The 13,588-nt window shown below is 34.9% G+C and overlaps 1 protein-coding gene across 6 annotated transcripts in view; it reads right to left on the bottom strand.

Annotated features, from left to right (window-relative positions):
* Positions 1-13,588, bottom strand: part of VPS13B (vacuolar protein sorting 13 homolog B) — a 500,947-nt gene that overhangs the window by 253,828 nt on the left and 233,531 nt on the right. For all 6 annotated transcript variants that reach the window (XM_086608763.1, XM_086608762.1, XM_086608766.1 and 3 more), the window contains exon 22: positions 3,177-3,304. In XM_086608763.1, the coding sequence (XP_086464889.1) occupies positions 3,177-3,304 (128 nt within the window). The remainder of the gene's footprint in view (positions 1-3,176; positions 3,305-13,588) is intronic.

Genomic DNA, 13,588 nt, shown 5'->3' with positions numbered 1-13,588 from the left:
TAAATGATCCTATCTCATAACTGCTGAAAGCTGTAACTACTAAGTTACAAGTCACAGAATCTCTTCCTGACCCATGAACAAAGACCACAGTTCAAAGAACAGGAACTCTAGTCAATCTCATCCTTATGTTTCTGTTCTTTCGATCAATGCTTCACTTTGACTAAAATTTTGTACAAGTTATATGCTTTAAAGAAAATATTATTTTCAATAATTTCAGGAAACAAGACTCTTTTTCAAACAATTCAGGGATATTTAAAGGCATGTGGAATATCTGGTTAAAGTTTATATGTAATAATTACATTGTTATTTAGTTGGCATTCATTGTAACATTACTCATTAATTCATTTGCTTTTAATACAGATCCTTCATTATTCTCATTGGAATTCAGCATTAACAACCAATTAAGAATAATTGTGTTTATACTGCTCCACAGTTTTAGCAACTATTAGTATGAAGAACACGTGAAAAGCGAGTATTACCCTTCTACACGGTGTAACTGCCAAAAAGACTTCAAGGCTGCATATAAAATCCTACAACAACTAAATAATAAAGCCAACTTTTTATAGTTAAGTATGAAAGTATTTTCACTTAAATACTAATAGCTTACCACAACCCCAACGCACAAATTATTCATGCAATGTTCTATCATGAGCAAGCCAGGGCTAGGGCTAAGCAAGTACCAGCTTTGGATCCAAAATAAACTTTCCAGTTACTTTTGTTCCAAACACATTTACTTACCCAAAATTCCACTAAAAGAATAATCCTTTGATAATTTTAAGTTATGAAGTTCTATCTGATTACAGCTACAGACTTCTCTGTTCTACAATCATGTTAATAAAAGATCCAGGAACATGAAAACTGCTCCAAAATTTAACCAGACAAAATACTCTAGAAATTTGCCTTTTCCATTGCAAACGATAATAAAATACAGAAAATCTGTATTAATTTAACATATAAATATATTTATGTGTTTAATAAAATGCATATTATATTTAATCAAATAAATATATTATACTGTACTTGAATTGAGAAAATGGAGTCATAACTCTCATCATCTTATCCTCTACATACTGCTTTGCATGAATTTCAGCTTTATCATTGAGGTTGGTATTGAGTGTCTTGAAAAATATATTTAAATAATTTAGACATAGAGACTACAAGCAATACTAAAAAGAACAGCAAACATATTTATAAATCCTTCATATTTCACTAAGAAGGACTACTGCATATTTGTTTGGAAACACGTCCTTGGACTTTTCCTGTGGTGTTTCCTTGGAGTCTGTTGAAACTTTTCACTGGCAACGTGTAATGTCCTTCCAGCAAGATACTGGCATATACTTCACAAAGTATGATCAAAGCATAAGGATGAAACATATCAGAAGTGTGTAAGCTGTTGTATGAATTCATAAAGTCATTTAATTTCAATAGAGAAAAACAAAAAATACAATTTTACATTCATAATGACAAAAATTGAAAGCATGAATACCTTACCAAAAAATGCTGTAAAAAGTAAATAAATCTAGAGGCTCCAACACCAGAAAGAGTATCTAACACAAAAAAATCCTCTGCCAGTATTAGCTCTAAGTCGTGAGTGTGTTATGTCAGAGCAGAGATATATTTACAGATCATTCTCTGAAAAAAAAAAAGTGCTTATCCCAGCCTTCAGCTTTCATCTCCACAAAAAAATACATTAGTTTGAATATAATCCTTTTTTTTCTATGTAGTAACAGGCAAACTTTATTTTTAGCTGGTCACTATCTTAACCATTCTTTGAACCAAATTCACTTTGCTAGTTGCTTACATAACAAAGCATACATTCAAAAATGTACAAGCAGAATATCTTAGTCCTGATTCAATTTTCACCACTTATAAAGGATCCAGCTCTTCACCATCTTCATTATTATATTATTTTTATTATAACTCAAACTGTAAGCCTCATTTACATAGAGAGTCTCATTGTGCTATGTACCACTCAGGCACATAACAAAAATACACTGCTTCCTTCAGACAGCTTCCAAATTATCTCTCTTGACTTCCCTTATCTAGTCATTTTAATCTCCAGTAGTGACAACATTAAAAAAAGAAAGGAAAATAAGCAAAATACTCATGAAACAATGATGAAAGAGCTGGGTGAAAACTAAATAGAGTTAATAGAAAGCATCTTCTCAACTTCAGTATGTTCTGCAATCAAGTCACAAGTCTGAAGTTCTTGCTCATGCAAAACTTAAACTTTCAAAATATTTTGAACCCAAAGTACTTTTTGCACGAACAAAGAGTAAAACAGACACAGATTCTGGAATGAGTCTGTATATAAACAAATATATTTCCTGGTTGGAAGAAGGAATGTTTACTTTCAGAAATAAGGGTTTTTCTGTTTATGAATTTTTAAATTTTGTTTTAACACAAAAACAGTTTTGCCACTATATGCTGGTGTACCATAAAATACCAATCTCATAGAATGTACTGTTCCAAAGGCATAGATTATAATATTTCTAAATTAGGGTAATTTCTAAGCAGGCACGTGATATACACGTGGAAGAACAGAGTTCTAATTCTAGTATTTGATCATGCAGTTTTAATACTGGACGTCTAACATGGGCTTTTTTGTGTACAGCATGCATATATACTGCTACACGAAAACTTCAGTGATCATAATCTAGAGCAGTCTAGGATGAAATGGTTTAATTCAAGTGGTCATCTGCTTGTCCTTTATGAAAAGGTAGACAAGTAAGCAGCTGAGCCATCACCATATAACATCGTATTGTATCATACAATACACCCCAAGAAAGTATTTATCATGCAAGTTCTCCTCAAATATTTTTAGAAACGAACGTATTCTGCAAATCTAACTATGGATAAAAAGCTATATAGCTACATTTATAACACAGAACAGTGTGACAGGCATTTTTTGAGGGGATAACTTCTTTAAGGATCTTCCTGCTTAGATAAAAAAAGTATTTGGAAAACTAATATTCTAAAACAAAGGCATTCTTTGCTTAATTTACCAAAAATCTATATTTTATTTTTCATTCTCTAAGACTTTGAAACTACTGAAGTAACACAATAAAACTTGGGAGCTCCTTTAAAAACCCCCTAATAAAAAGCACTAGGATGCATAAAAAGTATCATAAAGTTTGGAAAGACATAGGGTTTTTTTCACCTCCTTTTCATCTTACCTGAAGTGTAAGGCGCTTAACTGCATTCCACACTATTCCAATAAATTCCTTCATTCTTTCTTCAGGACTTCTGCAGCTTTCGGATGAGTTCAGCATGGCTTTCACAGGAAGTGACAAAGGACGAGATTCTAATGCAAACAACAAAACTCAGTTACACAAAGAAAAATATTACTTATTTTAAATTCTAAAAGAGATACTCTCTCACTATATATCTCACTATGTATATAAAAACAGTGTGTCTATTGCTAGTTTTAAACATGGCAATACAACTGTATCAGTTAAGCCTGGTGAGAAATGCAATGAAATGAAATGTTTTAACTTTTTTAACGTAAACTGCTAAGAAAATATTATTAAGAATGCTTGACCCGAGCTAATTAAGATAGTTTTCAAAGTGTGATAGCCTATTTGGTGAAAGAATAGCAATTCAAGAGGTTTTCACACACATGGCTGCCAGTGTAATCTAAAAAAGATTTTAGTTTTCTGAACTCATTGTAAGAAATGAAAGATAGCCCATATTAAATTACAGCCTTTGATTTGTTTCCTTTTAAAAATTCACTTAACAAAAACTTGAGTATGCTTCCAAAAAAAGGCATAAAAGTTAAACTGTTTTCTTACTTTGTCAAGCTTAAAAGTACTAAAGTATGAAATATTTTAGCGAAATTCAATGTTTTCCAGTAAAAGGAGAAATTTCCTTAAATCATTAGTTATTTAATAACATGAATATGAAAAGATTTTAAATAACAGAAGCATTTAATTGAACATGAGCATAGTAGAACTTCAAAAGAGGACCAGTGAGGAGATTAAGTAGTAACTACAAATTCATTAAAGATTGTATGAGCGGTATATATTTCCTCCTGTCATCTCTTACAGAATATCCTCCTCCTTATGTTTTGGGTTGCCCACCAAATTATTGTTGGCATCTTTAACATTTCCAGTTTTGACTTGCATGTTGCTGAGCTGAAAAAACTGCAGGAATATATTATGAAGTGTTCATGACTTCATTTTAAACTAAATTGAAATCAGCACAAGTGTGACGATTTACGTTTCCCAATTATACAGCTAGGAGAAATCTGTGGTACACTACAGAAAAATTCTTAAAACAAAATTATCCTATCAACTGAATGCAGGTGAGCAAAAGCATATGTCCCTTGATATAAATCACTGGGTCTTCAGTCAGTTCTGATCATGCAAGGAAATATGCAAGGAAATTAAAAATGAAACATCTGAGAGGTGAATTTCTGCCAAGAGTGTGCAATCTTAATGCCACTTGAGGAATTAATTTGGGACATTTTTCCATCAAGACTAGAATCAACCAGAGTTTATTAATCTTCTAGACAAAATCAGTCAACAAATAGTCTTTTTAATGATCTGAAAAGAAAGAGAAGCATTAACTTTATTAAACTGATGGGGAATCAAAAGATTCAAAAAGAGAGGTGGTCAAAAGAGTAAAAGAGAATTTTTATGGCTGCAGTATAATTAGCACCCTCAGATATTCCCGGCTCCAACTATGGATCTATTAGAACGGTAAAGAATGAATATTGGATCATGAGAACATAAAAAGCATGACACTTCAGGATCATTTGTTGTCAGCTGTGCTGCAGAGACAAATAAGTAAATTGTTCATATGGAGACGCAGCGTGGAGTAGCTATTTCATAATATCTTTTCATGTGGACACTTTTATGCCATGCAGTGAGTATTCCATTCACATTATGAATGGATTAAGTTAAACCAAAGACATTCAGTGAGGAATAGCTGTTCTGATTTAACTTCTTACCCTACACCAGTTTACACCATCTTCTCTGTGTTGTCAGGCCCTACACTACACACACTACAAGGTAAGAATTAGGAACAGCTTCAGTATCAAGAAATATTCAAATACAAGAGTTACTGGAGCACAGAACCCCAGAATACAAGTGTGGACAAGTGTGAGAACAGTGTACAAAGTCACTGTAAGACTCTGGAAATTTCACAGGCAGGACTACTTGAAGTCAAGATGAACAGATAAATACAATGCAAAACTATATTCTACAGTACCATCAGCAGGGAATATCAACATCCTACATCAATGAACAAGAGCATTCCTCATGAGTGCGATCTAAAGCTAGGTTTTGTTCCAGTTTCCCATGTTTTGTTTGCTGGGAAACATACACTCTGCTAATTCTATCTCAATTAGGGAAATCAACTTTCTAATGCCAGAAACAACTATCTGTGAAATAAAAATAAAATTAGCTGGCTAAGGCACCACTTGTTTCTCTCCATGTATGTGCAATTCAAACCTGCAAAGCTGATTCAAATTCCAGGAATATCCATGATAGACAACAGCTTCACTGTGATACCCAATAATCAACCAAAAGACTAAAAAAAAAAGCAAGCCTCAAAATCCAACAAACAGATAAGGAACTTTTCAACCAGACATCATGGAAAATAAAAGGTGTTTCATTGTGGAAAGAAGAAACAAGCACCGAGTAATTCATGAAAAGAAAAGAATAAAGAAGCCCTCTGTTATTTTTTTTTCCTTACTGGTAAGTTTTAGACTTTTGTCTGAAGTGATGCTGGGACAGAACAATGTCTTATTCCCCATCAGGCAAGGCCATCAGTAGATGACATTTACTAAGAGACTGTAGCAGTCTGGTGTGGCTATCGTGTGCTTGGCTAGTCCTCTATAGTAGACATGTAGACTGGATCAGCTCCATCTGTCTCGGTATGAAGGTTAATCTCCTAAAATAATTATGCTACTCAGCTACTACTGAACTGAAAATCTAGGAACATTTCCTGGCACTGTAATCAGCCTTGTGTTGAAGCCAGGAGCCAGTCAGCAATAGCTAGACAGAAAATATGATTTGTATGAAACACCTACAAACTGATGAAGAAAAAAAAAGGAGAGAGGACTGCTTCAGGTTGTACAAGTTGAATTTTTAAGAAAACTAGTGTACAGGAACATAAAATTTTCCTACTCTCATCTTCTAGTCCCATATTGTGTAACTGGTATTTTCATAAAAATATATGCCACAACTATTTCAATCATCTATGAATGACTCAGGCTGCCACACTCACCATCAATTTCAGAACACACACTGGTAATGAATAGACTTTTTCAAAAAGACTGATCAAATCAATCAGGATTGAGCTACTAGAAACAGCAGTTTTCGTAATTCATTTCACAAATTATGGTTAAAGTACAGAGCGAGATCCAAGTGGCAATCCTGCAAAATTAATCATAAATGTACTCTCTTTGTAGGAGATGCCACTAAACAAGACTTAAGGATATAAATTCTAGATAGAGATGTTTTTCTTATATAGACATATACTGCCTCCTTTGTGTTTTCTAGCCTACTAGGAGCTGGTTGCTTTAGAAGTCTGATCTATAAAATACATAAAAGTTTTAAAAATAAAAAGATCTTTGGGGAAAATGGTGCTATTCCATGCTATTAATATTCAGAGACCTAAGAAACAAAAAGGGGAAAATAAAACTTTTAAGGTACAAAGCCTTAGGGCCATTGAATATTTCCTCAAATAAATCAAAGCAGAAAAGATCACAGATTTTACACTACTCGGTCGAGGACCAGTGATAATCTGTACTCATCACAGGCCTCATGCTTTCAGTTCTTTCTTCCTCCTCACAGCTAGCAATCGAACTAAAAGGAGGTAAAATACAATGCTAATATTTTATTCCTAATTTGTATGTGGTACAGATTTAACATATCTCTCCTTCTGGCTCCATGCCTGGCAAGATCATGGAGCAGATCCTCCTGGCGACTATGCTAAGGCACATGGAAAATAAAGACGTGATTGGTGACAACCATGTCCTGGGCTGCATCAAAAGAAGTGTGGCCAGCAGGTCGAGGAAGGGGCTTCTGCCCCTCTACTCAGCTCTTGTAAGACCCCATCTAGAATACTGTGTTCAGCTCTGGAGTCCCCAACACAGGAAGGACATGGAGCTGCTGGAGTGAGTCCAGAGGAGGGCCACAAAGATGATCCAAGGGCTGGACCACCTCTGCTATGAAGACAGGCTGAGAGAGTTGGGCTGTTCACCCTTCAGCCTGGAAGGCTCCGGGGTGATCTTATAGCAGCTTTCCAGTACTTAAAGGGGGCCTACAGGAAAGCTGGAGAGGGACTTTTTACAAGGGCACGTAGTGATAGGACAAGGGACAATGGATTTAAACTGAAAGAGGGGAGATTTAGATTAGATATACGGAAGAAATTCTTCACTCAGAGGGTGGTGAGGCACTGGAACAGGTTGCCTAGAGAAGTCGTGGCTGCCCCATCCCTGCAAGTGTTCAAGGCCAGGCTGGATGAGGCTTTGAGCAACCTGGTGTAGCGGAGGGTGTCCCTGCCCATGGCAGGGGGCTTGGAACTAGATCATCTTTGAGGTCCCTTCGAACCCTAACCATTCTATGATTCTATCATTTCTCCTGGCCCACTGTGTGCCTCAGATACCGCACACATTAATAGGGCAGCACTTTCTTTCCAGTTGAAGATGATTATCCTGCTGCAGGCAAACCTGTACTTTCAGTGATGCCCAAAAACTCAGAAAGCTCTTACTGAAGGACAAGGTTCATAGACAGATGCCCATGCAGCAGTCTGTAGCAGGACAGTCCCTCCACCAACCCATCGTATGACCGTACTCAAAATGCATTTGTCATATGACCTCAACAAGCTGGGTAAGCTTTCCTTCCCACATCACATCATCTGTCATACAGCTTCTCACACATCAGAATCTAGTTAAGCTGAGAAAAATCCTACTGCAAACTAATCATAGCTATTAAGAGGCCATGACAGCAAAACACATGAACATTAGTAGTATTTAAAAGAAGAAAGAAATCAAAGGAAAGCGTACTGTTATTACATGGCTCTTTCTGGAAAGTTTTTTCCTCTGCTAAATTGAAAAGTAGTCTCCATAGTGTCAAAGAACTCATCAGGATTTCTTAGTATCTACTCACATTTTCAGGCATTAGATATGGGTTTTTATCAGAAATAAAAACAAAAATACCAAAGTGTTTGCAATGAATGCAAGCCATTAAGGAACTGATCAAGGGGTCTAAAGGATTAGAAATGAGATTAAAATGCAGTGGAGGAGAAAATTCAAACTTCAAACAACTCTGAAAAAAAATCTAAATGTCCTACAGATTTTTTTTTAGAAGATTAATTGGTTTCATCATATGTACAACAAAACAAAAACTATACCACCACCAAACTCCCCCACCTACTTAAAACTTATTTGCTCTTTTCTATAAACCAGTAGTTTTTGGCTTCTATGTATAATGTTGTGCGAAAGTAAAAATTCTGTGCAACTTGTTATATAGAAGCTTGTTTCTCCTTAGGTTTGCATTCCAATTTTCCTCGTAAGTCTATATATTTTTATATTTGCAACATGACAGAACTAAATGTATATGTCTATATATAGACATATATGAAGGCATTACAAATGACTCGTGCTTTTGTATGTATACATACAATGGCCAAAGGAACAAATTCTGTTCCCAATAGAATGTATTTCCATATAATAATTTTGTTCCATAATCAATCACTATAAGAACACTATATATATACACACACACAAGAAATTGCACTACATATACAAGAAATTTTAATATCCTATTAAAAATAATTCCTATCTTAATGTACTATTTTTTCCCACAATCCAATTTAAAAATAAAAAATTCAAGTAGCAGGCACCGAAATCACTAGGTGAAGCTTAAAGCTGTATTTACCAGTATTTTTTAAACCATCAGTAGCATTTCAGAAATATTCACATTTTATTTTTGCAATATCATGAGAAGTTATTGTCTATACCCCCAGTCCTCGATGACTAATATTTAAATTATTCATGTAACTCAGATTTTTTTTTTTTCTAAGCATAGACTATAATGACTAGTATGTAAAAAAGTTTTCACTCTTCATCAGGATGGTTAAGAATAAAAGCAGTACTTAACTAACTTCAATAACAGCAGGCAATCCTTCTAAGTTTATAAAAATATGCAATATATGTGCCCACATACTGAATAGTTTTTGCATAAATCATTTCTTTACTGGGCTTTGAGCATTTTTGCATTCTACTTTACTAACGGTACAGATAATACCTTAGTTTTATCAATCAAGATGACAATTGAGTCACACAGTCCCTGACAACTAGCCAGAGCAAATCCTTTATATCCAGGGAAATGGCAGCAGCGAGGTATATTGACTAAATTAGAATGGTCATTTAATGAGTTGGCAGCAGAATAAGTGTTAAAATACAGAGGCTTTTGACTTTTTACTCAATATGCCTTTTTCTAGAGTAAACATATGTCAGTAAACAAAGACAAATGTGATAGAAACATTGCTGTGCAAGCAAAAAGGATCTTTCTGTGTGAAAGCGGGGTTGGCTAGGGAATGGCTTTGGTCAGCATTTTCTCCCACCAAATTCTTAATGAGTGCTGCACTACTTCTGGCAAAAAATACCAATTTAGTTTTGGGAACAAAAATGAAAAAAGGACTGACACTTTTGCACAAATTAATAACAGCTTTTCACAGGCAAAACTGAGCTACTACATTAGTAATGACAAAAACACGTTACATGTGTGTTCGTATCTAAACTCCATGCCTGAATTTATCTTAATATCACTTATGATTCCAAAGAAATTTTATTCTGTGAAGCAAGAATTTCAGCCTTCAGATTTGCAAGAACTTCTCTGGTAAATGCAGGAGGAAATCTGCCTAGTTTTCTGCCTTTTTAAATATACACTGAAAGTTCCTTAGTCTTTTAAATATAATCTGAAAATAAACACCCATTCTTTCTCTCTCAACTTTGAATTTCTCCATACAGAAAGTGTGTTCGATGTACTACACTGGTTTTGTGTTACTAATGTTTTTGAAATCCACACACTGAACTGAAGAAACTATGTCACCATAACACAGAAGTCAAACGTTTTATTAGTGATAAAATCTCACAATAATTAATTTTCAATATAGATATGTGACTGTCCAGCCATTTAAAAGCTACTACAAATAGTAGTAGATCTCCATCTGTGCCTGGAGATCTTCCTTTTAAATAATCCAAGAACTAAATCCCATTTATAAAACATTAAAATCCTAGTATTTTCAGGTACCCTACGTAAATGTGCGCTAGATTTAAATGTCTGTATTTTCCTTTGCCCATTTAGCATCTATTTAATTTCATTCATCTTCCCAAATAAATAATCAGTCATACATTTCATAGCAGGCATGAATAAACGATAAGTATTCAGTTCATTGAGCAGAAATAGTGACCTCCTAATTCAAATACTTCAGATAATCCATTGATTTCTCACCAATCAGACTTCTCTCACATTTGCCAGTTTTTTGCATTCCAACAGCTCATTTTAGCAGGAATCTAGTTTAGCATTCTAGTTGTACTTTAGGGGGGAAAAAAAAAAAAAAATCAGTATCTGCATCAAGTTTTGCTAAGTACAGGTCATATTCTGCCACACTGTACTCAATCAAAATTTATTCACTTAAGATGAAACTTCAAATAAAAACACTAACCCAGAATCAATTGGTCTAAACAAAATAGAGACATGTCTACATTTAAAGCTTCCTCTTTTCTCCACTTTTATGGAGAAGTATTTAATCGTGTTTCAGAAATATCTCATGGATATACTTTGAAGGATTTTTAAGAATTACTTGATTAAAGCTTTCAAAATCAACTAACACTTCCCATAACAACCAAGAAGTACAGTTACAGTAAATATCTAACAACCAGCTTATAACCATGTTGTTATATCTACACTATCAAACGTAAAAAAAGTGACTGAAAGGAAAGGTGAGGATCTTTCTTTGCCTCGTTTCCTATGGAAAGAAGGCTTATGCAATCCTATACTCTGCATATGCACCCAACTCATTTGTTGTTTGCTGGTCAATATAAATCAAATTGGACAGGATAAACAACTCAAGGATATTATGTTTCTACAAGCTCTGGGAAAATAAGTAAGAAGGGTAAAGAAGGTAGAAATTGGCAACGGGAGCATTGTCTTTATCAGAAATCAATTTATACAGGACAGAGAACACATGGGTCATTTAGGACTAAGTTTTAAATTGTCTTCTTACAACACCATCCTCCATCTGCTTGAAATACAAACAAATAGGACATTAGGTGTAATTTAGCACTTACGAAACTTTAAAACTCTTTAATTACTTCTCTGTAAGAAAAATTGACCAAAATATCACGGGTCTTCAGAAAGACAAGAAAGAGATTTTTCCAAATTGGAATTATTTCATGTCCTATCCTTCCCTCCATATTCTTATGCACCAGACATACACTTCCTGCAGAATGAAACAATGTTGTATTCTCTTCTCAGCTTTGAACTTGGGACTGATACTCCATGGTAATGATGAGATTGTAGTGGAATTAAATGACCAGTGCACCGTCTGACCTGTGGAACTGATTGACCTGGCCTATGGAAAAAAGCTGTCTACAAAACCACCATTTTTTAATTCTCTTTCACAAATGCCCTTGCAATCTGTCCACCAGAAAAACAAAACTGAGCAATCTCTGGTCATGGGCACTAGACCTAGGGATGGAAACCACTTGCCTGCTGTCATATGCCCTGATGTACACCCACGACATGGCTGAAACGCAGTCACTCCCTGTACCATGACCAAATACCTGGCTGTTGCTAACAGGGATCAGCAAAATTTTGTGTGACAAGTGTACTTTCGGTTATCGGACAGAGTATTTAGTTTTCAGGTGCCTTTGTAAGACACTATGGGGTCTACTCTAGCTGAAAGCTTCATGGCTTCTTAGATGATACGTTAAATTCCACTTACTTATCTTGTGACTATAAGAAGTCAGCTTTCAGGATTCTGAATGAGAAAAGAAAATTATAACCTTTTCAGCCTCTCTAAAGTGGCTTCTTTCATTAAAAGTGTTCCTCATACTAAAGAGCACGTGTGAGGCTACTTTTTCTACTGTTACTGAAAAATTAGGTGCCACAGTCACTGTCACCTCCCAATACAATATCAAATTTGTGTCTGGGATATCATGGTCACTTCTGAGCACTGCTAAACGCTGGATGTCACAGTAGATGGTAAAGAAATTAAATTTCAGTGTAATGCCTACAAAAAGACCTCACTAGAAGACAGGGAAAAAACAAAACAAAACAAAAACAAAACCACCAAAACAAAACAAACAAAAAAAACACACACACACAAACACCCACCTAATTTAATCTTTAAGCATGGAAAATGTATTGTTCAAACAAAGTGAAAATAATTATAATAATTATAATAATTTAATAATGTAATATGAATGAAACCTACAAGTTATTTTAGTAATGAATGAGCACCAATCTTGCATGTGGGGAAAACAGACACTTTGGCTTAATCAGTATTCAACAGTGTGCACAGGACAGTTTTCAAAGACTGCCCTATCTCTCTACTGCAGCCCATAATATCTTCCTGCATAGGTATGCCACATATGCTATATATATATATATTACATATTTATACACACATATAGCAATCATTTTGCCACTATCCAGACATAAGAGCTATACTTCTATGCCTGGCTTCTATGTCTGCAAATCACTTTTCATTGAACTAACAGGGAATTGCTGAATTGCTGAGAATGGGAGGAGAAGCGGGTGGACGGAGGAACTGAGGTAAATACTTAGTACTTTTTTTTAATATTCTTTATCACCTTGTTTGTTCACGGCCACATCATACAAAAGTTAAACCATATATTCTATTATCTCGCTCTGGTTTTGAAACCTCTGTGGCTAAGGAGATTTATAAATAACTACAATTTGAGACTTAAAAACAGAAACCTTGGATTTTCAGACAGATATCATATAAATAGCAGTTTTGCTCTTTTCCCATGCTTCATTTTTGGCAAGGTTTCAGCAGCCATTAACTAATAAACTGAACTCAAGATCAATGTTTTAAATCATTTTACAGCTGTGATTACAAACTGCTTTCATTTTACACATAAGGTTGGTTTCCAGCAGTTCTCAAGGGAGTTACTGCTGAGATCATGCTAGCCTTGAAAAGGGTAAATTCAAAATCACCACTTGAACAGCATGATTTTAAGATACAATCTCTTTCAATCTGCAAAGACTATGCATATGTGCTTGCTATCAACATAGGAATCTCAGTTTTCTGACAACTTAAGGCATTTGTAGCTAGAGCCTTGATGATTAAGAAATATAAGGCCAAAAAGGATCATTGCCCTTTTTACCTAGAATGCTTTTGTAGCATAGGGTAGCATCATAGGTCCTAGACCTATAATCAGTGCAGCATTCTATGTTTAAAAAGGGGAGACAAATAATGAAAGAAAACTCAGACAGAAACTACGTGAAATTAAAAGAAAGGAAATAAAGTTAAAAATTGTCAGAGCAAGGGACTCAGAAAAATTAGAAAGGAGAAGAACCACAGGCACTCTATTTTTAGTTTACTA

Source organism: Tauraco erythrolophus, chromosome 3 (assembly GCF_009769465.1).
Source record: "Tauraco erythrolophus isolate bTauEry1 chromosome 3, bTauEry1.pri, whole genome shotgun sequence".
Lineage (NCBI taxonomy): Eukaryota > Metazoa > Chordata > Aves > Musophagiformes > Musophagidae > Tauraco > Tauraco erythrolophus.
The sequence above is the reverse complement of the archived record's forward strand: the minus strand, read 5'-3'. Positions and strand labels throughout refer to the sequence as shown.